Genomic DNA, 26,801 nt, shown 5'->3' with positions numbered 1-26,801 from the left:
CATAGCACAAATGTTGTCTTGCTTTATTATAAAATAAAACGATATGCATCAAATCTCAGTTGCTGTACACGTAAGCCATTTTTGACAATTGAAAAACTAATGTAAACACTGTCGCAACAACGATAATACTAAAATCAGATTTCAGTATTTGGAATCGCCTGGGGCCATGTGGGCGAATGATGCGAGATACTACAGTAGCCCAGCGATATAAAGGTTGAAAATAATTTTTTACGATATTGACACCATTTTTAATGGCGCATCTATTCCCAAATCTTTTTGGATAAGTTATGAATCATCCTGTATATTATAATATTCTTAAAATAACGTAGAGTATTTAAAGGCAAGCCCCTGCCTCGATAAATTGTTACAGTACTTACGATAACAGAACATTCATGGCTTATTGTTTTCATGGAATTTTATCCCAACAAATATTGTACTTATGTTATCAAAAACACCAACTACTGTATAATTTTTTTTAGAAAACTCATTTTATAGTCCGATAATTTGTACCCTTTGAAACACCAGGATTCAAGAATTACTTAACTAATTTCTTCCTTTTTTGCGTGTTTTTTTTTTGTTTATACTCAAGTGTTTTGACTTACGCAATGACGAGCAACAGAAATTGTAACCTTTAAAAGATCTGTTACCGATTTCTGAAAAAACATTTTTGGGCAAAAATTGTTGCTTTCGGTGAGTTAAATGGGTGTGGATATTTTGGATTTATTTCCGAAACACCCTATATGTAAGGTAACACCTAGATTCGCTTTTTTATGCCACATTTTAAAAATTCAGAGAATATATTACATACTTACCTAACATATAGTACAACAATTTATACAAAAACATTGGGATGAACACAAATCAATTTGCCGCTTGCCGGTATCTTGATGCACAAGCAAGAATAATAATAACTTATAGAGAAAAAACTAAAAATATTAAAATTTTACGTTTAAATGGTACCATTATCTTTTGCAATGAACCCCGGGTTCGATCGAAAAAAATAAATATAAACGTAGTTGTGGTCAAAAATATGTGATCGTCGTGAAGAATATCTACGTTGTATACATCTATTTTTAATTGACTGAAAGGCGTGGCTACTAACATTAAAGAGGGGAAGTATGGTTTAATTTTATAAAACATAAGCAGAGTAAATGCACCTAACTTTATTATTTACGTACAACAGTCCTTAAAATAAACATGTGACAAATAGAAAGAACAACAAAAGCATTAACAACAATTTAACATAAAATGAGAGTGCTAGGCTCACTTAGAACTCCTGCGGGGAAAGAGCATGGCAGAGAAACCCACGATCGTTGCTTTAACTACCCAAATATAAATACAAAACAACCGATAACAAAAGGCATAAATTAAGATCCTTTGCTAATGATAATTAACGCCCGACTCATTTAATGTGTCACTAAATGTCACCTCACTCCACTTTGACATACACACTTCCAAGTAAAACTGAAGAGGTTTGGTGTTAGTTAGCCGACAGGGCCGGAATGTACTGGAGTCCCATACGGAAGGCAATCCAGCTATGAGTTGAGATTTCGGAAGATATGTTTTAGCAATTCTTTTTTTGTATTTAATTATTTTTTTTCAGATTCTTTCCTCACGGGCGAAAATGTTAGTAAATTCAACAAGGCTCTTATATGCGTATGACATAAAGTGAGCACAAGAAATGCTTTATTACTTGTTTTTCGAACAACGTAATCATGACAAAACAAGTGAAACAAAGGAGTTGTTATTGCAATATCCGGGCAGTCACGACAATATATACATATTTTAACATGTAATAAATAAAGAGCAATCTTTAATAATAATTGTAACAATTTTACGTTAGAAAAATATACGCCCCTGAGCATAAGACAATGAAGGCTAAACATATACAGAATTTTTATCATGAAAGGTCTATAATCATCACAATCATAAGATTACATAGAACAATTAACAACAAAGTACTTAAAGAATAATTACATTCTAATTAATACGGGTTAAATACTTTTAATTATTCACTACTTATATATTTTCACCGTGCACTGATCGTCTTTCTTTTCACTCGGCGCTATCCTCACTTCCACTATCTAGGCTTCCTCTCAGAATTCCCCACCTAAGCGCTTGTTTTTGCGCTTCCTTCTATCAACTGTCAATATTACGTTTTCATTATTGTACAACACCCACGTAACAGGTGACGTCGAAGTTGATGTGATAAGTATGGTTTTGCACAATGTAAATAAATAAAAAGCTCATCCTTAACTTTAGATGGTGGAGCAACATCTCCAAAATCGTACGATTTGCCAAGATAAACCATATCCGCTGTCAAAGTTGACAGGAGATTCATGACCACAACGGTAACACTATTTAAAAGAACGACTTCTAAATACTACTTAAAATTTTACACAAACCATTTTTTTTTTGTTTCTCAAATGTGTGCCCTTCGACTGGACTATATCCAGTTCCATTATTTATGGCCGCGAGGCGAACAATGCAAAAAATATGTCCAGTGCTCTAGCGGAGGCAGAATGCAATCCCGCGAGCTGCAATATATTGCACCGAATTTGTATAAGTCGGGAACAGGACCATTCTAAACAATGGCAATTATTTGAACCTCGAGAAATTGCCGTGCAAACATGATTATTGTTGTCGTGGCACGACTAACGTTGCTACGAACGTACTCGAATGAGCTTATATTAACGAAATTACTTCTGAAATTGTCATCAAAGGAAAAAAACTGAAATGCCTCAAAAAACAAAATTTGATGTTCACTTACACAAAGTCTATCGTTGTTTGTACCAATACAAAGGGATAAGTACCTTTTCTGTGTCACTTACCCTGACCTTTCCGAAAGTGCTACCTACTATTTTTGCGACACTTTTAGTGGCATAGAGTTATTTAATTTGTTGTTACCATATTCAAATCTGGCGTACTTATTAGATAATATACGGTTTGAAAGATACAGGGTTACAACTTTTTAATTGTCCAATACAGGTAACTTTCTTATTTTAAGAGATACTTAAATGGTTAAATGAGCAAAAATGTGCAGATTTTTATGCCGATCACGGAGTCGTTTTTAAATTTACAAAATTTGTTTTGCAAAATTTTTGGGCAGAAATTTGTAGTCTGATATTAAATGATGTGAGGAATCGATTTTTGCTGTCAGTAATAATGTTTCTCTAAAAATGTGTACTGTGCGATAGGTAACTTTTGTTTTTGTTATGGACGCCATATTGAATTTTTGCCTCATTAGAAGAAAAAGGATATTCTCTATACACATAACGATGTATAGTTTATGAGGCTTTGTTCCAACGTTTTGGAAAACACGTGAAATACGACTAAAAAAAAGAAATAGCATAAAATCCATTTATTTCGAATATCTTCGAAACAATTCGAAATTTTCTAAAATTAAAAACGAATCAGTGATCGGCATAAAATTCTACACATTTTTGGTCACTTAACCTATTTTGTATCTCTTAAAATAAGAAAGATGCTTGTATTATACAATTAAAAGTTTTTTTATGTGTAGGCTTTAATACTGTATTCCGTAAAAGGAACGATTGTTTATAAGAACTATTTTATGAAGAACTCGTTAAAATTTGAAATAAATCGTTATTAAAATACTCTTTTTTAACACCCTGTATAAGTGTTAAATGGTAAACCTTCACTATGGTTTTAAGTAATATACATATCCATATAAATGAGCTTTCATTGCTCCCTCCATTTCCAAACAAAATTAATAACAACAATTTAGTATTTATAAACTTTTTAAAATTCAACAGGTACTACAAAGAAAATGTGGTTCCACAAAAAAACGTTTAGAAATAAAAATGTATTTACATTGTAACATACGGTCCAATGCACAAAAAAAACTTTAGAAACATGCGAGAAATGTACCGTTTTGTAAAACAATTTTGTTAACAAAACAATTATATTGAACATCAGAAAATAACTGTCAAAACTGAATATGCATTTACAGAATATAAATCAAAATATATGAAAACTTTGGAAACATACAACATATTTGCCATTTTGTAAATGAGTTTTCGGTAAAAAATATAGATGAAACAATGTTTTTCGGAAATTGACATTTAGTATTGAAAAAACATTTACATTATAAAATACGGTACAAAAAACTTTAACAAAATAGATTAAAAAATATACTTTTAAAAAATTGTCTTTCAGAACTGAAAATGCGTCTATAGGATAATATACAAAAAAAAAAGATATGAAGACATTGGAAACATACTACAAATTTATAAATTTTTTAGAGAATTTTGATAAAAAAAAATTAATTAGAAATTATGCTTTAGAGGAATTGAAAGCGCATTTACAGTATAATATAATGTAAAGGAAGACATATACATTGGACATATACGAGAAATTTATCAATTTGTAAAGAAATCTTATTCAAAAAATTATATTAGACAATATGCTTTTCACAAAATGTCTATCAAAACTGCATTTACATTATAATAAACAGCATAAGGGAAAAGATATGTAAACTTTGGAAACATACGAGAAATTTACCATTCTGTATAAGAATTTTGTTTAGAAACATTAGATTAGACAATATATTTATCAAAAAATGACTAAAACTGAAAATACATTTACGACAATACAGTATACAGTAAAAGATTTGATAACTTTGGAAACATACAAGAAGTTTATCAATTTGTAAGGAAATATTGTTAAAAAGATTATATTAGACAATATTCTTTTCACAAAATGTCTATCTGAACTGCATTTACAGTATAATAAGCAGCATAAGGGAAAAGATATGTAAACTTTGGAAACATACGAGAAATTTATCATCCTGTATAAGAATTTTGTTAAGAAATGTTAGGTTAGACAATATGTTTATCAAAAAATGACTAGAACTGAAAATACATTTGCAACAATACAGTATACAGTAAAAGATTTGATAACTTTACAAACATACAAGAAATTTATCAATTTGTAAGGAAATCTTGTTAAAAAGATTATATTAGACAATATTCTTTTCACAAAATGTCTATCTGAACTGCATTTACAGTATAATAAGCAGCATAAGGGAAAAGATATGTAAACTTTGGAAACATGCGGGAAATTTACCATTCTGTATAAGAATTTTGTTAAGAAACGTTAGATTAGACAATATATTTATCAAAAAATGATTAGAATTTAAAATGCATTTACAACAATACAGTATACAGTAAAAGATTTGAAAGCTTTAGACACATACGAGAAGTTCACCAATTTGTAAGGAAATCTTGTTAAAGAAAAATATATTAGACAATATTCTTTTCAGAAGATGTCTATCTGAACTGCATTTACCATATAATAAGCAGCATAAGGGAAAAGATATGTAAACTTTGGAAACATACGAGAAATTTATCATCCTGTATAAGAATTTTGTTAAGAAACGTTAGATTAGACAATATATTTATCAAAAATTGATTAGAATTGAAAATGCATTTACAACAATATATTATACAGTAAAAGATTTAAAAGCTTTAGAGAAGTTTATCAATTTGTAAGAAAATCTTGTTAAAAAAAATTATATTAGACAATATTCTTTTCAGAAGATGTCTATCTGAACTGCATTTAACATATAATAAGCAGCATAAGGGAAAAGATATGTAAACTTTGGAAACATACAAGAAAATCATGCTGTATAAGAATTTTTTTAAGAAACGTTAGGTTAGACAATACGTTTATCAAAAAATGACTAGAACTGAAAATACATTTACAACAATACAGTAAAAGATTTGATAACTTTGGAAACATACAAGAAGTTTATCAATTTGTAAGGAAATCTTGCTAAAAAAATTATACAGGGTGATTCAGAACTTATCCGAAAAAAAAATTCTGGATGTACAGGGGACTCTTACAGATACAATTTTGTAAAGAAAAAATCAAAAAGGGCAGTTCGAAAATTATTTAAAAATATACTTCTGCACGGCACTGGAATGCGACCGTCACGGCGAAGGCGAAGGAAAATAATAAATAGAATTTTATAGCACGTATTTTATATCAGCAAACTCAATTGATTTTGCCGCTATTGTTATTATTAATTAATAAAATTTCATTTGTGGTTTTAAATAATAAAATAATTTGACATATCTGATGTTACAACTGTTCAAAATTTTTTCCACCGACGTGTAAACACATTTGGGTCCGTCTTACTCAGTTTCTATGAACTAACACAAATGCTGTCTTGTTTCACCATAACACAAATGCTTCACCATAATACAAATGTTTTCTTGCTTCACCATAAAATAAAACGATATCCGTCAACTCCGAGTTGTTATACACCCAAGTCATTTTTGACACTAACTACTAAAAAACTATTGTAAACATCGGATTTCAGTGTTCTGAGTCGCTGAGGCCACGTGGCTCTCCATGCGTATTACGAATGACGCTAGAGACTACAGTTGTCCAACTATGTAATGGTTGAAAGCACTACAACTTCAATAATTTTTTTCTCGGAAACTATAAAGATTTTACAAAAAATTTTTCTACAATATTGACTCCATTTCTCATGCCGCATCTATTCCCATTTTTTTTTGGGTAAGTTGTGAATCACTCTGTATTAGACTATATTCTCTTCACAATATGTCTATCTGAACTGCATTTACAATATAATAAGCGGCATAAGGGAAAAGATATGGAAACTTTGGAAACATACGAGAAATTTACCATTCTATATAAGAATTTTGTTAAGAAACATTAGATTAGACAATATATTTATCAAAAAATGACTAGAACTGAAAATGCATTTACAACAGTACAGTATTCAGTAAAAGATCTGAAAGCTTTGGAAACGTACGAAAAGTTTATCAATTTGTAAGGAAATATTGTTAAAAAAATTATATTAGACAATATTCTTTTCACAATATGTCTATCTGAACTGCATTTACCATATAATAAGTAGCATAAGGGAAAAGATATGTAAACTTTGGAAACATACGAGAAATTTATCATTCTGTATAAGAAATTTGTTAAGAAACGTTAGATCAGACAATACGTTTATCAGAAAATGACTTTCAGAACTGAAAATGCATTTACAACAATACAGTATATAGTAGAAGGTATGAAAGCGTTGGAAACAGAAAAAAATTATTATTTGTAAAAGAATGTGTTGTAAAAAAAGGATTTTATGGAATTTTAATAAAAATATATTTATTTGAAAAAAATAGATTAGGCTATTTTTTGCAGTATCACTAAACTTAAAGGACCCCGCACAAATCTTATGGAAATTGGGTCCCGGTCAAATTCGCTGAATTTTTGATATGTGATAGAGTTCATCATACTGGTCAATTGTCTCAATGGCCACAAAGCTCAAAAATGGATAGTTTGGCCGGTACAGAGCTTTAAAGCTCCGAATATCCTCCACGGATTTATGTATATGCGCAGTGTGTATAGACTTTTGAAATAGCCTATTTCATTTTTTTTATTATCTAGGTTTATATTTTTGAGGTTGCTGAATTCAGATCTGTTGTTAGATTTTCAAAATTGACAGTTGGCAGCTGTCAACTAGCTGTCAATTTGCTATAATAAAGCCAGAAACTTGTTTTTTTATGATTTATTTTTTTTTTTTTTTAGTTCGATAAGTTCAAAGACGATATCAAATCAATAACAATGACTATCGGCAGCTGTCATTTAGCTGTCAACAATTCTTCAAAGTCCGGTAATAAAGTCAAAAAATTATTTTTTGTTTATAACTTCAAGTTTTTTAGATAAGTGAATATAAATATGATATAAAATTATGTAGTCATCAGCTTACAGCTGTCAACAAGCTGTCAACTAACTGTCAAAATGCAATAATAGAGCAAGTAACTTATTTTTTGTGCTTAACTTTGTGGATAAGAAATCAAACATGATATAAGTTTATGACATCACTTTTGAACTCAGTGATCTAAGCAACTTAAAGCTTTTTAAAAAAAGTAACTTTTTGACTTTATTATTGCATTTTGACAGTTAGTTGACAGCTTGTTGACAGCTGTAAGCTGATGACTACATAATTTTATATCATATTTATATTCACTTATCTAAAAAACTTGAAGTTATAAACAAAAAATAATTTTTTGACTTTATTACCGGACTTTGAAGAATTGTTGACAGCTAAATGACAGCTGCCGATAGTCATTGTTATTGATTTGATATCGTCTTTGAACTTATCGAACTAAAAAAAAAGAAAGATAAAACATAAAAAAACAAGTTTTTGGCTTTATTATAGCACATTGACAGCTATTTGACAGCTGCCAACTGTCAATTTTGAAAATCTAACAACAGATCTGAATTCAGCAACCTCAAAAATATAAACCTAGATAATAAAAAAAATGAAATAGGCTATTTCAAAAGTCTATACACACTGCGCATATACATAAATCCGTGGAGGATATTCGGAGCTTTAAAGCTCTGTACCGGCCAAACTATCCATTTTTGATCTTTGTGGCCATTGAGACAATTGACCAGTATGATGAACTCTATCACATATCAAAAATTCAGCGAATTTTACTGGGACCTAATTTCCATAAGATTTGTGCGGGGTCCTTTATTCGGTATAATACAAATTTAGAATGAAAACGAGTTACGAGACAAAAAATTTTCCTTTAATTCATGCTTAGGGACGTAGTTAGCGTAACCGGCCGAACATTCTTCCCTCTTTCCCGTTCCAAATGAAAAGGATTCCGATTCCCCATCGAGGCGGTTCGATCCGTGGGGATTTGGCGTAATTCTAACATCGAGGTCCAATTGGAAGTGTACCGGGCAAGCCGAGCAGAAAGCTGTAAATAAGAACGGACAAAGAGTTGAAAATCCTCTAGAAAACATCCAAAGCTGCACTTTAAACAGAAGCGACCGCAAAAACTGAGCCTGCCATCAATCCTGCTTTCCGCAAAAACGCCGGCCCGGCAAAAAACCGCCCAAAACTACATTTCAGGCAGCCATTGGAACACCCATGCATTTTTAAAGCAGGATCAAGGGAGCTTTTTAAGTCCTCTCCCCACTCGAAAAATGCCCGCCGAGACTCCGCCCCCTCAGGCTCGCCATTGGCCGGAAAAAGTTGGCAGCTCCGCATCTCATTAAGGAGACTTTGGAATTTTACGCGCTCGAATTTCGGCCCTATAAATCAAGCGGCATGGGTTGGGGGAGGGGGAGGGCAGCGTTTGCCCTTAAGGGCGATGGTCGCGCGCCAGGAATATCATTAATAGTGAACGATGGTCCTCAGATAGCGGGGATGGAGGCCAGCAGGCCTTAGAGCGGCGGCCAAACCGCAGAAAGACGCGCCTGGAGGGTCCTTGCTGGTACCGACTTATTTTCTCCATTCTGCGGTCGGTGTTGCCGCCGCATTTCGGTCTCGCTCATCCTCTTCAGGGAACTTACCTCTAGCTCAATTTTATTTCAGCGTTAAATGAAACAGATCGAGAAATTTTTTGAATTAGCGAAAGAAGTGAATTGTCTGAAAGCATTTAATTGTGGCGTTACTTCCTTTTATTCTTTATTAGAAAAATAATTAAATACACTGTAAAAAAATGTCACTCAGATTCACTCAATTTTACTCAACAATGTATCAATTTCTGTCCACAATTGATTGAGTGAAATTTTCACTCATTTAATATGAGTACAACTAAAATTTTATGAGTGAAACTATTGTAACAGAAGTGAGTGAATTATACTGCTCAAGTGAGTGACTGTTGACTCTATTCTGAGTAAAACCAACTAAGAGTTGACTTTGTCGCTAAATTTAACTATTATTGAGTATTTTTTTTACTCAGACTTGCATTGTAAAAAAATCGGTGTGAGTGAAAGTATTGTGTACATTTTCACTCAATAGTGTTAATTTTGTTCATTTTACTCATTTGTGATTATATTTAAACTAAAATTGAGTACTTTCACTCAAATATAGGTACTCCTTAAATAAATTCTTCGCGTAAACTTGCATTTGGTGGTATCAGAGTAAATCTCCTCATTACTGAGTGAGTTTAAATGTATATTAATTTCGAGTGATTTGATGGCGCCGTGAAGATGGCACTACTTACATATTGCTTCTGTAATCTCGACCACAGTGGATAGGAGCCCGTTAGATACTCCAGAAAAGCGTGATCGTCAAGAGAATAGGCCTTATCTGGCGACGACGGGTCTCAGCTGGTGGGTCTCAGCCAGGACAGAAGGAAGTTCCGCGAAGTGAATTAATTTCAACACTGTATATCCTAATTACCTAATCATTTATGAGTGATTTATTTTTGCACTGAATATTTAGTTAATTAAAAACCAAATTTGAGTAAAAATGACTCAATAATATATTTAAATCATATTAGAGAAAATGTCAACTCTAAATTGGTTTTATATATTCAGAGTAGAGTCAAATGATTTGAGTAAATCTCACTCATTTCTGATGCAATAGTTTCACTCAGTTGTACTCATACTCATAGAGTGAAAATTTCACTCAATCGGATGTGGACATAAATTGGTATTATTGAGTAAAATTGAGTAAAATTTGACAGATTTTTTTTACAGTGTGGTTTATATTCTCTTTAAATTTTAATTTGAATATAATTATAGTTCATATTCATCATATTCAAATATTACCACAAATGAGTAAAATTATTAAAATGCTCAATATTGTGTGGAAATGCACTCAATAATTTCAGTCAATGAATTCACTCCGTAGATTGCTTTCACTTGCAGTGTATACTTAGGAATGACGCAGCTTCAGAATTCAGTAATTTTTCGCATTTTGCGCACTTTTATTTATGAAAATGAATTTGCGGTAGAAAAATTTAAATATTGAAATAACATAGTTTTTGGTTAACACCTCTATATATTTATCATTTTTGCTGCATAATCTAATCTAATTCTGACCATATAAATATATTATAAAGTTATAAGATGATGTCGAATACAATATTTTAAAATTAACAATACCTATTTAGATACTAACATATGTAATTTAATTTTGTTAAGACTCAAATACTGATAGTTTTTTATTCATCTCCAAATACCACATGAATGGAAATATCAAATTGTTTCAATTATGTAAAAAACAGTTTTCTCAAAAATTACTTTGACCTTTTGAGTACGATAGTGAAGTTACTTCGATGTGGTCGAGTACAAGGTTCTGAAAAATGTTTATGTTTACATAATTGAATCACAAAATTTAGATATCTGATTTTTTGTTAAAACTAGTATTGAAAATGTTTTTGAGGTATCCAAATTTTGACCTCACAAATACAAATATAGTGTTGTTGTGATTCTGCCGGAAACAGTTATCAGACAGATAAAAAACTTGACATATTGAAAAATGTAACATAATTTTTCTGCTGTTCTTTTGATGTTATCGAACAAGTTTTCTGAATAATTACGAAATTTAAATTCTAATATAATCTAATCATAAAATTTAGATGATATAAGTAGGTACTTTAATTTTTTGGTTAAGTATAGATAATTTTTGTTGCATATCCTAATATTGACGAAATGAATACGAATTTAAAATTGTTTTAATGCTGCCAAATAAAGTTTTCTGCAAATTACAAACTTTAGATATCGAGTAAGCTAATTAAAATAGTTATTAACTTAATCTGATTTTCGATCTTACCATCTAAATATTGATCATTTTTGTTGCATATCCTAATTTGAGCTCATGAATATAAATCTGAAACTATTTTGGTGCTGCTGAATACAGTTTTTTAAAAAAATTTTTATAGTTCAAGCATATTCAAGGACTCTGCCATTGAAAATTTTAAAGAAAATAAAACAATATCACTATTTTACTTATTATTATATTTTTAGCCATCATGTCTATTTTTGCTTATGAAAAATCAGCAGCTTTTTTCAAACAAATTATTAAAAATTTTAAATCAAGATTTTTTTAAAAGATTTTACGTAAAATAAATTTCTGCAGATGCCAGGAAAGTCATAAAAAATTTCAGTATGGCACACTTATAATTGTAATTAGAACAGACTTTTTGAACAAAAGTAATGCGAAGTTGTAGAAAAAATAGGGCTTTAAAGATGTTCTCCAAGATTCCCGATAGGCAGATGAAAACAATATCTATTAACTAAATCAAATTTAGTTAAAGAGAATTATGAAACAAAATGTGTATATCTACTTAGATAAATTTAGTGTTCTTTCTAGATATTACCCTTAACATGTTGTTTTAGCTATTATTTTCTCTTTAACAACAATAATAATAAAATATACCCGTTTATTAACTGAGTAAAAAATGGATAAGGAATAAAAAAAGAAACAAGTTTAAGTTTTATATTTTTCATGGATATTTCGCTTATTCTTTTGTTGTTTTAGTCATTATTACTTTAATTATTCTTTGGTAACAACAATGTAAATAACAGTTATTAACTAAGTCAAATTTAGGTAAAGAGAATCAAGAAACAAAAGTACTACAGTGTATTTAATTTAAATACTTGGTATATTTCTGTTGTTGCTTTAAGTATCTTAATATTGTCTTTGGTACCTTCAATGGAAACAATATTAACTAAGTCAAGTTTGAGTAAAGAGAATGATAAAACAAAATAGATACATCGATCTTCTTCAGAGATCCCTTAGCACATTCTCATTGTTATTTCAGATAATTCTTTTTCGATTTATCTTTGGCAACAACAATGAAAATATTATCTATTAACTAAGTCAAGTTTAAGTAAAAAAATCATAGATATTTCTCATAATATGTCACTGTTGTTGTTTCAAGTATATTTGTATAAAGAAAATTTTTCTTTTATGTTTCTTGCCATAACGAGAGATAACTAATAAATTTTGTAGGATTGATGATTCGGCGGTTCAACAAGATGTGGATATCCACACCCAATTGTGTTGAAATAATATCACTATTCCTTGAGTAATATTCACTCAGCTGTTTATTAGCTAAATAAATCTAATATTAAACAACTTTTATCACACCTAATAGTACACAGTATTAGTAACAGTGTAAATTCAAAGTTACTTATGAGTGAAATTATTTTGATGTTGAACTTTAGATTTTAACAAAGAAATGCTCTTATCAATACAATCTTTAGTTAGGAAAATACATACTGACCTGCAGTTGGGATTTACTTAGTTATAGTTAAGAACTGATTTTAGCTATTTAGGTGTAGTATACCAATCCGACACGACATAATTTGGCAAGCTAACTCAAAAGTTATTCAATATTATTATCAATAAATTATTTATTTAGCTAACAAAGAGATGAGTGAACATTACTCAATGAATAATATTATTGCAACACTTGTGGATACGTATTCGCTGATTTCGATTGTAAATTTATTAAATTCTTTTAAGCTGTAACTAAAATAATTTCACAACATTGTAATTTTCTACTACTTTAGTGTTAATAACAAATTATTCGTAGTAGTATTTCTGCCACTGACATTTAACGATATATTATACTTTACACAAGCTCTGTTTCAAGATAAATCCACAGAGCTGATCTAAATACCAGAGCTGAACCGCTGAACTAACCCCATCGGAGCCGTTCGCAAAGTCTTGGAAACAGAATAATTGGTCCGAACTTTCAGTCCATATTCTCCCTCTGTGATTTATCGACGATTACAGGCCGTGCATCATTTCCTCTTGAGCGCGGTTTTACCGCCAAGATGAAGTGCTGGGCTCGATTTATGCAACCGTTTATCTTTTTAATGCCCTCTTGAAACTCGCCCGACACCTGTGGTGATCGATGCCACTCCTGATTTATTCGAAATCGGGAGAGAATGGATTTGGATGGTTTTCTAATGGTCAGTTGTCTTAATTTGAGGTTCTCCCACTTGAATGCTTTCGAGAAGTCTTAATTGGTCTTCGATTTTTTTGATCGTGTCAAAAATAGGGGTCTAGATAGGGCCTTTGCTTGTAGATTATAATAAAATTGTTTTGGATATACAAGACCATCTGATTTATCGACTTTAGATTTAAGGGAGTTTAGATCTTGCTTGGGCAGAGGGCAGCACAGTCTGAGCTTTCAGATCTAAAAACACGTACCACAAAAAGAGACGGTTTGTTACTTAGACTGTTATGACAGACCCAAACTCAAAGCGTCTCTTTTTGTGGTACGTGCTAACATATTACAACGCTGTAGTTTGTTTTTTTTATATCGTTAATATTATTTTTACTCTTTTAAGTATTTTCTAATTATTCTCTTTTATACAGGGTGTAAATTTTGAGGTCGAAATCGAATAATCGAAATAAGTCAACATAATATTTATTCCAGTTTAAAACACGAAATTTCGAGTTTATGAAGTCGAAGTGAAAATTTCGTGTTTGAAACTTAAATTAATTCTATTTCTAATTTAAAGTACTTGAGTGTGAACTCAAAATTTCGAGTTTTTAATTTCGTCTTTCACACGGGCTTTATAACATGAAATTTTGATCACAAACTCGAAATTTCAAGTTCAATTAATCTCCAAATTTGGAATTCGAAATCTAAATTTCGTGATTTAATTTCAACATAGAATTTATTCGAATCTTAAACACGAAATGTTGGGTTCAAATTTGGATTTTAACTCAAAATTGTGTGTTTTAAAGTTGGATCGATTCTATTTCAGCTTTGAAACTTGAAATTTCAAGTTCGAATTCGATTTGAATTAATCTCTAAATTTCGAGAACGAAATCGAAATTTCGTATTTTCAAGACGAAATATAGTTTATTCTGTATCAGCTTTGAAACGTGAAATTTCGAGTTTGAATCCGAAATTGCGAATTCGATTAATCTCTAAATTTTGGGGTCGAAATCGAAATTTCGTTGTTTTAAGTCAAAATAGTGTTTATTTGAGTTTAAAACACGAAATTTCGAATTTATGAGATCGAACTGAAAATTTCGTGTTTGAAATCTAAATTAATTTTATTTCGACTTTAAAGCACTTGAGTGTGAATTCAAAATTTCGAGTTTTCAATTTCGTCTTTTACACGGGATTTATAACATGAAATTATGATCACAAACTCGAAATTTCAAGTTCAATTAATCCCAAATTTGGAATTCGAAATCTAAATTTCGTGATTTAACTTCGATATTGAATTTATTCGAATCTTAAACATGAAATTTTGGGTTCAAATTTGGATTTTTTAAATTTAAGCACAAATTCAAAAATATGGGTTTTAACTCAAAATTGTGTCGATTCTATTTCAGCTTTAAAATTGGAAATTTCGAGTTCGAATTCTAACTATGTTTCAATTTAAATTAATCTCTAAATTTCGAGAACGAAATCGAAATTTCGTATTTTCAAATCAAAATAGTGTTTATAAACACGAAATTTTGGGTTCAAATTTGGATTTTTCGAATTTAAGCACAAATTCAAATTTTCGGGTTTAAACTCGAAATTATGTTTTAAACTTGAATCGATTTTATTTCAGCTTTGAAACGCGAAATTTTGAGTTCGATTTGAAGTTTTATTCTCTAAATTTTGGAGACCAAATCGAAATTTCTATTTTCAAGTCGAAATAGTGTTTATTCCAGTTAAAATACGCAATTTCGGGTTTATGAGGTCAATCTAAAAATTTTGTTTTTTAAACTTAAATCACCTCTATTTGAACTTTAAAGTGTTCGAGTGTGAACTCAAAATTTCTTATTTTGAATTTCGTCTTTCATACGGACTTCAAAACATAAAATTTTGATCAGAAACTCGAAATTTCAAGTATAATTTCCAAATTTGAATTATTCCAATTATTTGAATATTAAACACGAAATTTTGGGTTAAAATTTGGATTTATCGAATTTAAACACAAATTCAAAATTTCGGGTTTTAAACTCGAAATTTTGTGTTTCAAGCTTGAATAGATTCTATTCAGCTTTGAAACGCGAAATTTCGAGATCTAAATCGAAATTTCTTCAAGTAGAAATAGTTTATTCTGAAATTTGGGTTTTCGAATTTGAGGTAAAACTCAGAACTTCGTGTTTAGAACTTGAAATTTCGTTTTCGAGTTCATATTCGAGATTTCCGATCCTGAAACATGAATTTTCGAGTTTAAATTTGAATTTTCGAATGTAAGTGCAAATTCGAAATATCTGCAATCGTGCCTTTCCTTGAAGGTTAAGCTAATTTTTGCCGACAAAGTCCTTTGGCGTCCGGAGCGGCATTTCGCGAATATATTTCAGAGTTTGTTAAAATATTTGTTCTCCAAACAGCGCGCGGACAAAGCTAAAAAGCACGGAATAAATTTTAACATGATAATATTCCCCGGACGAACTAAAACATTTCCCGTTGCAAAAAGAGCCTTTTTGCCTGAGGCGGTGCGGTCCGAAACGTGCCCCTGCTTTTCGCTTCCAGCCTTCCTGGCCGGCGAGCCATTTAAATTCAGCTAAGGCGAGGAGACGCGTTATTTTTCACGTTTCGCGGAGATTAAAGCAATATTTCACGGGCGAAATTAAAGTTTTCCGGGATTTTCCGGGAACGTGCAGGAGCAGGCCTTATCTGGAATTTGTGCAGCGCACTTTGTCGCGTTTAAAAAGTTTTATTTGTTATTTATGGTCTAGGATGCAACATTAGCGAAGGGTTTAACTCGGGAGCGGGTGTACACTGGCAGAAATTTGCTAATGCCTGGGCTAATTCGATTTTAAATTGGTGGCAATTAGGCGCAGCGCGAGGTGACCGGACTGTTTGCCATCTTTTGGAAAATTCATTATGCCCCTTCGTTGTATTTTTATACCTAAACAAAATCTTAATTTCTATGTTATTTAAAAGATTAATTTCGAATTTGAAAATAAAATTTCGAACTTGAATGAAGAAATTTCAAATTTGAAATTCAAATTTTCGAAATCAAGCTTGAAATTTCGAACTTGAGGGCAAACAAATAAGTCTGAACTAGAAATTTCCACATACACCATGCTTTTGCTTATCAAATTTCATTAAATTATGAATTTGAAATCAATTATTTCAGTTTCAACTTGGACTTTCTACTTTGAAGATGAAATTTCGAATTTGAATAACAAAATTTCAAGTTAACTTTAATCAATTAATGCTATTTCAGCTTTGAAACGTGAATTCGAAATTTCAAATTCGATTATTCTCCAGATTTTGAGTTCAAATCGAAATTTTGTATCGAAGTAGTATTTATCCACGTTTTAAATATGAAATTTCGTGTTTAAACTTGAATTCTCAAACTTGAGGTGAACTATTTCGGCAAAATTTTGTTTTCGACTTTCTTGTTTAATGCGGATATGCTCAATTGCGACTTTAAGACATGAAATTTCGATTTCAAACTAGAAATTTCAAGTTCGATTCATCTCCAAATTTGGAGTTCGAAATCTAAATTTCGTGTTTTCCGAGTCTTAAACATGAAATCTTGTGTTCAAATTTGGATTTTCCAATTTAAGCACAAATTCAAAATTTCGTGTTTCAAACTCAACAAATCTTGTTTGAACTCCAAATTTCGAATTTCAAACTTGAATCAATTCTATTTGTGTTTTTAAACGCGAAATTTCGAGTTCGAAATTTCAAATTCAAATCTCTAAATTGTGAGATCATAATCGAACTTTCGTATTTTCAGTTCGAAATAGAGTTTGTCCGAGTTTAAAACAAGACATTTTGGATTTAAACTTGATTTTCGGATTTGAGTTCAAACTCAAAATTTCATGCTTCAAACTCGAAATTTCGTATTTCAGAGGGATAAACTCAATTACGACCTTAAAGCATAAGATTTTAAGCTAAATTAGTTTCCAAGTCTAAAATAGAGTTCATTCGAATTCATTCGAATTTATTCGAAAGTTTATTCGAATCCGAAACTCAAAATTTTGGGTTTAAGAGTAAATTTCTAAATTAAATCAAACTTGTTTCGAACTCGAAATTTCGTGTTTCGACCTCTTAAGTTTTAAATTTAATCTTTAAATTTCGAACTCGAAATGTTGAAACTTAAGTGCCACTTCTAAATATTGTTTCAAACTCGAAATTTCATGTTTCAAAGTTAAATGAACTCTTTCGGAACGAAATTTCTACTTAGTACTTGAGCGCAATCCCAAAATTTCGTTTTTCGAACTAGAAATTTCATGTTCAAGCTTAAATCCACTCTATTTCGAGTTCGAAATAAAATTGCGTGTTTTAAACTGCAATTTTCATGTGTAAAACTTGAATCAACTTTGTTTCGACTATATAAAACTCAAAATTTTAAATTCAAATAACTCCAAAATTTTCAGCGCAATTTCGAAACTTCTCTCAAACTTGAATTAACTCTGTAGCTCTATATCGACTTTAAAGCACTAAATCTTGGTTTTTCTTAATGTTTTCCTGATTTTTCATGGCAATTTTTGGGAAACTATTATTTATATAATTGTCGACGTTTCGTCAAATTATTTCGTGTTGCGAGCTTTACGTTTTCAATTTAATCTTTAAATTTCGAACTCGAAATATTGAAACTTGAATATTGAAACGTAAGTGCAATTTCCAAATAATGTTTCAAACTCGAAATTTCGTGTTTCAATGTTAAATGAACTTTTTCGAAGCGAAATTTCTACTTAGTACTTGAACACAAACCCAAAATATCGTTTTCCGTACTCGAAATTTCATGTTCAAGCTTAAATCGACTCTGTTTCGAATTCGAAATAAAATTTCCCGTTTTATACTGAAAATTTCATGTTTAAAACTTGAATCAATTCTGTTTCAACTTTATAACACTCAAGATTTCAAATTCAAATAACCTTAAAACTTCCAGCTCAATTTCGAAATTTCTCTAAAACTTGAATTAACTCTGTAGCTCTATATCGAATTTAAAACGGTAAATTTCGCTTTTTCTTAAAATTTTCCTGATTTTTCAGGACAATTTGAGGAAAAAAAATTATTTATATAATTGTCGACGTTTCGTCAATTTATTTCAATATCCTGAACATAACAAATATAGATTTTATTGTTTTTCATAAATTATAATTCATAAGGAATTTAAACATGAAATTTCCAACACACCATGCTTTACCTTAACAAAGTTCGAGAAATTTCGAGTTTGAATCCAAGTTGCAACTCGAAATTTCGAATATGGATTGAAACTTCGTTGCTTTTCATGACGTTTTTGTTAAGTTTGTGTCAGAACTAGTTACGTTCCTGTTTACCCCTTAAACGACCCTTTCTCTGAGTGTACACATCCGGAATGCAATATTCATTAGGCCTGTACAGCGCAAAGTATTAAAACGGATATGTTAATTCTTGGCTTGTTGAAAAGTTCCCGTATAATTCACAAATATTTTATGTAGATATTCTAACGCAAAGCGGCAATAAAAAAGTCACACTACACCTACATAAAGCTAAAATTTACTGTCTTGGAATCGCTATTCGGGTAATAAGTATTCATTAAAAACGGCTACTATTTCAGCTACGTTTATGTTAAATGCGATAAAAGGCGTGGCGGGTCGAGGGGTACGGTGGAAAAACGGGGCTACGTGAAACAAACTGCTTCCTCATTTAAAACAGCTAGGAAAAAATTAAAATATAGGGGGCGCAATTATTTACGTACATTTGTTTTGAAGGAGAGCCAAAAGAGAAAAAGAGTGCATTAAATTTAAAACAATGTCTTTTAGCTGTATGAAAAACACAAAGGAAGTACGGAAAAATGGTAGGTAGAAAAAAATGTCTGAAATAATGGAAAGAAAACCTGTTCTGAAAAACTGAAAAGAGTGCTTTGAAAACAAAACACTTAACATTACTTGCAATGCAATTTTGACAGTGCAGTTAAATTTGGCAATGTCAAATTTTAAATACTTAAAAATTATCACACGAACGAAAAGGACATGTGCTTCAAACTTCTTGAGTAATTGTGTGAAAATTTTTAATTATCTGAACTTTGGCGTTGTCAATGAAAATTTTACTCAACTGTCAAAATTTCGTTTTAAGTACTAGTTCTTTTGATTTTCAAGGCAGTCTGTACAAATGAATAATTTGTCAACAACTGAGATTTATTGCCCAGTCGACCAGTGCGGCTGTGTTTGTACGCTGTTTGACCACGCCCGCGTTCTTGAACTGGGCGTATACATTTCTACTACCAACTACTAGTTCGACCAGGCCAGGGTACGGCTAAATAAATATGGGAACAAGTTTTTCAAATATTTCAATGCCGAGTTGTTGCGTCAGCGACAGAACCTGGTATATACTGCCAATCTCTTGTTTCTTCAATAGAGATCGGAAAGACTACACTATAGCATTACATTTTTGCAATCATTGTTTAACAGCTCATAATCTGAATAACGTATTAGTATTTCTATATATTATGTCAAATTTCCTGGTGTTTATAAGGATCCTAAAGTATCGTGGAATCAACATACTGATTATATTTATAAAAAAATGTATCAAAGATACTTTATCTTCTCCAAAGATCCCTTACCGACTTTAAAAACCGCATATCATGACTTGATTCATTTTATTATATCTTCATATATCTACATATTTCAATACTCCCTATTTGTTAAAAATAATTTGCATAATTTTTGTAGTAAAATCCGGTTCGATTCCTATACTTCTAGAAGAAAATTGACGTTTACTCTAGATTTTTTAAACTCAAGGAAACAAACAAGGGAAGAGATTATTTCCGAAAAAACATTTTCTGTTTTTCTATGACAAGAAAACGGAAAAGGTAGATCATATTTCTCTTCAGCAAGATATTATCTATCAAATTCCACAACTTTTTGACCTACCCTGTATCTCTTAAGATAACTGAGATCTCAGTGGTGTAGCCCGAAATACGGGCACCCTGTATATAGGGTGATTCACATTTGGTGACCAAAAATGAAACCTCGTTTTCTTTGGTGAATTTTTAGGGGAATCTTTCCTATACAGTTTTTATCCAACATAAAAAAAATATTTAAATTTTTTTTAAACTAGTATGTGAAATAATTTTAAATTGTGCGCATGTATTTATATCAATATTGTCCAAAATCTGAGGACTTTTCCTAAAATTTACATTCTCCATTGGCGGAGAAAAAAATTCGTCAAGATTCATTGAAAAACAACGGAGTTACAGACTGTCAAATATATTATTTTCAAGCGAATTTCGTTTTTCTAACAGCAGGACTATGAATATTATCGTCATTATCTTCGGACTCGCTGTGGTTCGCTTCCCCCACCCTTCCGCCGTGCCACGGCTCGCCGAAAAATTAAACGACCCACTGACTTTTGACAATATTTCTTATGCACTTAACATACTTCTACAAATAAAATATTTTTATCTGGGAAAGTACTCGGGTTGCCGGTTATGACAGTATTTTTTTGTAGCTACCAACCTAATTTGTTTAAAAATAGGCCGTCAACTTTGACAGTGTGTAACTCCGTTGTTTTTCAACGAATCTTGACGATTTTTTTTCTACTTAAAGCTCTTTTCATAAGCTTTCCGAATATGTAATAATATATAACTATATCACGCGCGTGCGTCGTATATTTCATTTTGCAACTGAGGCTAAAAAATAAAAAAAAAATTCAGGTTGCAAATTTGAAATTAAAAAAAAATATAGATTTCAATGTATTATGAAATCTACCACTTTTTATGAACACAAAGAGATACATAAATACACGCGAGTAGAAGCCAACAGAGGAGAAAAATCATTAATCGATTATGTGTTAACTGAGAAGAATAATAGAAAGCAGATTATGGATACGAGAGTTAAAAGAGGATCAGAAATAAATAGTGATCATTACTTGGTGGTAACTAATATTAAGAATGATAAGAACCCAAAATACGAAATAAACGAGAAAACCGATAAGATGAGACAACATGAAACAATAAAATCATACATGCTAACAAACCCAAAAGTGAGAGAAAAATATGAACAGCTGATAAACGCAGAAACAGACAAAATATTGGCAGACAATGAAAATATTAGCGCGAATCAACTATGGAATATGTTTAAAGAAATAATATTGGAATGTGCCAAGAAGACATGTGGAACAAGTAAAATATTAAACAACAGGAAACAAACAGTGTGGTGGAATGAAGAAATAAAACAACAAGTTCAAAGTAAAAAGAGAAAATGGAAAGTTTACTTAACAAAGAAAACTGAAGAAAGCCTGGAAGAATATAAAAGGCAAAGAAATATTGTTAAAAGCACTATAGCTGCAGCTAAAGAGAAAGCATGGTCGGAATTCGGAACAAAAATGGAAGAAAATTATAAAAGTAATCAAAAATTATTTTATAAAGTACTAAAAACTATGAGAAAAGGGAAAAAGATAGAAACTACTGCAGTAAAAAATGCTCACGGACAGATTTTGACAGACGAAGTGGAAATAATGCAAAGATGGAAAGAATATTTTCAAGAACTACTAGAGGGAGAAGAGATGAGTGATAGACAAGAAGAAACAAACATGAACGAAATAAATGCGAGAGAAAACGAAGTAATAACCATGGAAGAAATGACTCAAGCTTTAAGAAAACTAAAGAATGGAAAGGCGCCAGGTCAAGACAAAATAACATCAGAAATGCTTAAAAATATGGGAGGAAATGGCATGGAAATATTATTGGAAATACTAAACAAAACTTGGAATGAAGAAACGATACCAACAGACTGGGAAATGGGATTGATATTGCCTATATTTAAGAAAGGAGATCAGAAAGATTGTAATAATTATAGAGGAATAATGCTGTTGAGTACTGGAATGAAATTATATGAGCAAATTTTAAATACAAGAGTGAAGAATATAATAGAAATGACAATGACAGAGTCCCAAAGTGGTTTTAGAAAAGGTAGAAGTACGCAGGATCATATATTTACTATTCAGCAAATTATAAATAAGACAAGATTGAAGAGAGGAAATGCCTATATGGCTTTTATAGACTTAGAAAAAGCTTTTGACAAAGTACCGAGAGCAAAGGTGTGGGACATATTAGAGAAGAAAGGAGTAAATAACAAACTGAATAAAGTAATACAGAGTTTATATAGAAATACAACAAATATAGTTATTTATAAAAATATGAAATCGGCAATATTTAAAACAAAGGAAGGACTAAGACAGGGTGGAGGAATGAGCCCTACGCTATTTACGGTGTTTATGGATCACATCATTAAGAAATGTAATGAAAGAACAAAAACTCTATTTGTAGGATACAGAAACTTGCAAGCAGTAAATATTTCAGAATGTGCATATGCAGATGATGTTGTAATTATGGCTGCAAGTGAGAAAGAGTTACAGAAAAATATAGATATGTGGAAAGAAGTATTAGGAGAAAATGGAATGAAAATAAATGTCAAGAAAACAAAAACAATGGCAATAACAGAAGAACAACAGAAAATAAATATACAGATAGATGGAGTGAGGCTGGAACAAGTACAATATTTTGATTATCTAGGGGTATTGATAGAAGGATCAGGAAAACAAGACAAAGAAATAGAAAAAAGAATAGAAAATACAATGAAAGTATACCATAGTATAAATAAAAGCTTCATTAACAAGAGGGAAATATCTACAAAAACTAAAATGAATGTGTATCAAGCAGTTTACAAACCAATTTTAACATACGGGTGTGAGACATGGATATTAACGAGACAACATAAGAGTAAAATTCAAGCAACAGAAATGAAGTATCTGAGGAGAGTGAGAGGAGTAACGAAAATGGATAGAATGAGAAGTGAGCAAATAAGAAAAGATTTAGGAGTACAATCGGTATTAGAATTCATAGAACAGCGACAGCTGAGCTGGTGGGGGCACTTACAACGAATGAATAATAGCAGACAAGTTAAAAGGATATGGGAAGCTAAAATACAAGCTAAAAGAAGGAGAGGAAGACCAAGGGAAACGTGGGACAGCACAGCAGAAAAAGCATTAGAAAATAGAGGCAAGTCATGGCAAGAAGCAAAGCTAATAGCAAGAGACAAAAAGCAATGGAGAAAATTTGTATATAAATAGTTTGGAAATTAAGTATATGAAATTATTTGTAATCCCGACACCTAAGGGTAAAAGGGAATTTGATTATATATATATATGAAATCTACCATGAAAAAAAACAGTGCGATTGTGGAAGATGCCCGGGATCGTTCAGACTAATAATTAGTTAATTTGTTTATAAGGCCATAACTTGTAACCTATTCAACTTACCGATTCCAGATTTCGTGTGAGTTATTAGACAATGATAAGGAATGGGAGGATGCGATGCCAAAACGTTACGGAAATAATAATTATAAATGTTTAATTCAAAAGTCATAAATAAACTTTTTCTGTTTATTACTTTTGATCTAATCAATATTTTTTGACGCTCGAAGGCTAGTTTTGTAGGTCTTTTGAAGGCGAAAAAAGTACTATACTGTTTTCTCGTGGAAATGAACGGAAAAAAGTTATAAGCGAAAAACGTGAATTTACGTAAAAATTATAGAATTAATCAGCCTGTAAACAATCTTCCCCCCATATTTATGACTGTGGAAACTAATATGTTATTGTACATAATACGAAACGGTCATTTCCCAGCTCTTTTTCCTGGCCTAATACCTATCTAACAAAAATATTAAATGTAAATCGTTTTCAGTTTTAGTTTGTTCTTTTGAAAAGGCAAATAATAATTGTTCTGTAAACGAAAAAACCTTTCTGGCGTTAGTGAAAATTAATTGTTTATTATAAATAACTTTTCTTTAATGACCGTTCTTCGCGTCGAAACGTTTTTTTGTATTAAAGTTAATGTATTATATGATGAAACGCTTTAAAAAGGACAGTTCATTAAAAACGCGTCCGGTTTTTATTATATCATATTTAATTAACAATTAAACGGAATCGATGACAACTTTCATTTTTATATAGTAGCGAAATATGTTTACACACCGAGTCCCGCGATAAATGACACAGAATCAATTCATTTAATTTAATTCCGATATGTTTTGAATGGATCCGAGTTTTTTTTTATTTTATTTAACGACACACTTTCACCTCTCCGAAATTAATTGAAAAATAAAAAAAAATCGAACCGTTATTTATGTACCCACGGTTTACTCTGTTTTCATTGCCCGACAAATGTAGGTTGGTTATATTATAAATTATAACGGATATGTTTTTATTTCGGCCGCAGTTTTGTGCTTTTTTTTCGATCGATTGGCGGCGAGCTTTTTTGCCGCTCGTACTTTTGTACGCCGACGGACGCCCGGCGTCGCTCTGCCGACGGCCGGCGTCATTGTTCCATACATGCCAGCGTTTCCAAAAGTTATTTGTCATTTTTATCTTTACAAAATTAATTTTATTAAAGTTTTGTTTCCACTAAAGTGTCAGAGGTGCGTTTTTTTCCGGGCGGGTATGTGTGCATTTTCCGACAATGGCCGCCGTGTCATCTGCTAAATGACAAGAATGGATGGAAATTGTTTTCGCCTTTTCACCTGAAGCCCCTAATTAGCGCACGATTTTCGAATAATGGCGAAAAAACAGTTGTAATGGCGGGCGGTGTCATGTTCCCAATTTCGGTTCGACAGTTTACAAGAATCCCAATTTGTGACGATTTGGCCATAAAAAAAATTATTATCAGGCCCTATTTGCTCTCCTCGTCAACCAAACAGTCCATCGTTGTGAAAAAAACAAAAAAAAAATACAAAAGTATACGATTATTTTAATAATTATACGTTTTTAGCTAGCTCTTGTGTTTTTACTTTACTTTAAAGATTTTAAAGCTAATTTAAATTAATTCTAAAATTGTCCCTAAAATTCTTATCAAAAATATAATATAATTGAAAAATAAATCATAACAACTAATAATAATAACAAGTATAGTCTTTCAGAAGTCAATTCAAGATGTATAAAAACGCCCAGCAATAAAATTCAATGAGTTTCACAGGCGTCCCTAAAAAAGGTTTCTGCTAATGGTAAATAATTTAATTATTTGTATACAGGGTGTCTCATAATTAGCTGCCAACCCTGAACAGGCCGATTCTATGATCAAAACTAAGTAAAAAAGTGCATGTGAACATGGGTCCGAAAATGCTTCCTAGGGGCACAGGGACCCATTGAAGAGGGAGGAATGGAAATCATTTTTTTGCAATATCTCTCAATCGCGTTGTGATAAATGAATGAAATTTGGTATACACAGCTAAATTTTGATGATCAATTTGATGGACTAATCCATTTATTTCCACAAGGTCCATTGGGGTGGATACGGGGGGGCCCTTGGAACTTTGCGTGTAACGTTAAAAAGGTATACTCTTGTTTCAAATCGTTATCTTTAACGGTTTCTGAGAAAATCGCTCTTGAATTAATCCCACTTTGGGCAATTTCATAGTAATTTAAACAAAATTATCAAGGTATTCTTATGTCAAAGTATTGTCAACCCGATTGCCAATTTAATAGTTCTAAGCGAAAAAATGGAAGAGTTTACGGGGCAAGAGTTAGTTGATATGATATTTATTTATGGCTTTTGCGATGGTAATGCTGCAGCGGCAGAACGCGAGTACGGGAGAAGGTTTCCAAACCGAAGGCTGCCATCAAGGAGGGCATTCCCTACGGTATTCCGCAACTTAGCTGCAACCGCCACTTTTCGAAAGGCACCGGGTCAAGGACGTCCCAGGATTAATAGGGAAGCGGAGGTACTTGACGCTTTGAACAAGATCCTACGACCAGCATACGGAACATTTCAAATCAAATAAATGTTCCTCGGCCAACGGTACTACATATCTTAAAGATTTCCTTAACAGGAGTGATTAGATGTGCTACTAACATTTCAGGTTGGAAGAATATTAAAGCGACAAGGTCTACATGCCTATCACTATCGACGTGTACATGGCTTGATACCAGAAGATTTTGCGCCACGTATGCAATTTTGTCGCTGGATTTTGTCGCTGGACAACGAGCAAGCTTCCAAAGTTTTGTGGTGTGACGAAGCTACTTTTGCCCGAAATGGAAAATTAAATTTTCATAATTCTCATTATTGGGAAGAAGAGAACCCACATGTTG

General features: G+C 31.6%; 1 protein-coding gene across 1 annotated transcript; it reads left to right on the top strand.

Moving 5' to 3' along the window:
• Positions 1-23,048: 23,048 nt before the first annotated feature.
• Positions 23,049-23,789, top strand: LOC111691645. Its single transcript, XM_023454785.1, has one exon. The coding sequence runs from the start codon at positions 23,049-23,051 to the stop codon at positions 23,787-23,789; it is 741 nt and encodes a 246-aa protein (XP_023310553.1).
• The last annotated feature ends 3,012 nt before the right edge of the window (positions 23,790-26,801 follow it).

The sequence above is a fragment of the Anoplophora glabripennis genome, unplaced genomic scaffold (assembly GCF_000390285.2).
Source record: "Anoplophora glabripennis isolate ALB-LARVAE unplaced genomic scaffold, Agla_2.0 scaffold406, whole genome shotgun sequence".
Lineage (NCBI taxonomy): Eukaryota > Metazoa > Arthropoda > Insecta > Coleoptera > Cerambycidae > Anoplophora > Anoplophora glabripennis.
Note: the sequence above shows the minus strand (reverse complement) of the source record. Positions and strands in the feature narration are given on the sequence as shown.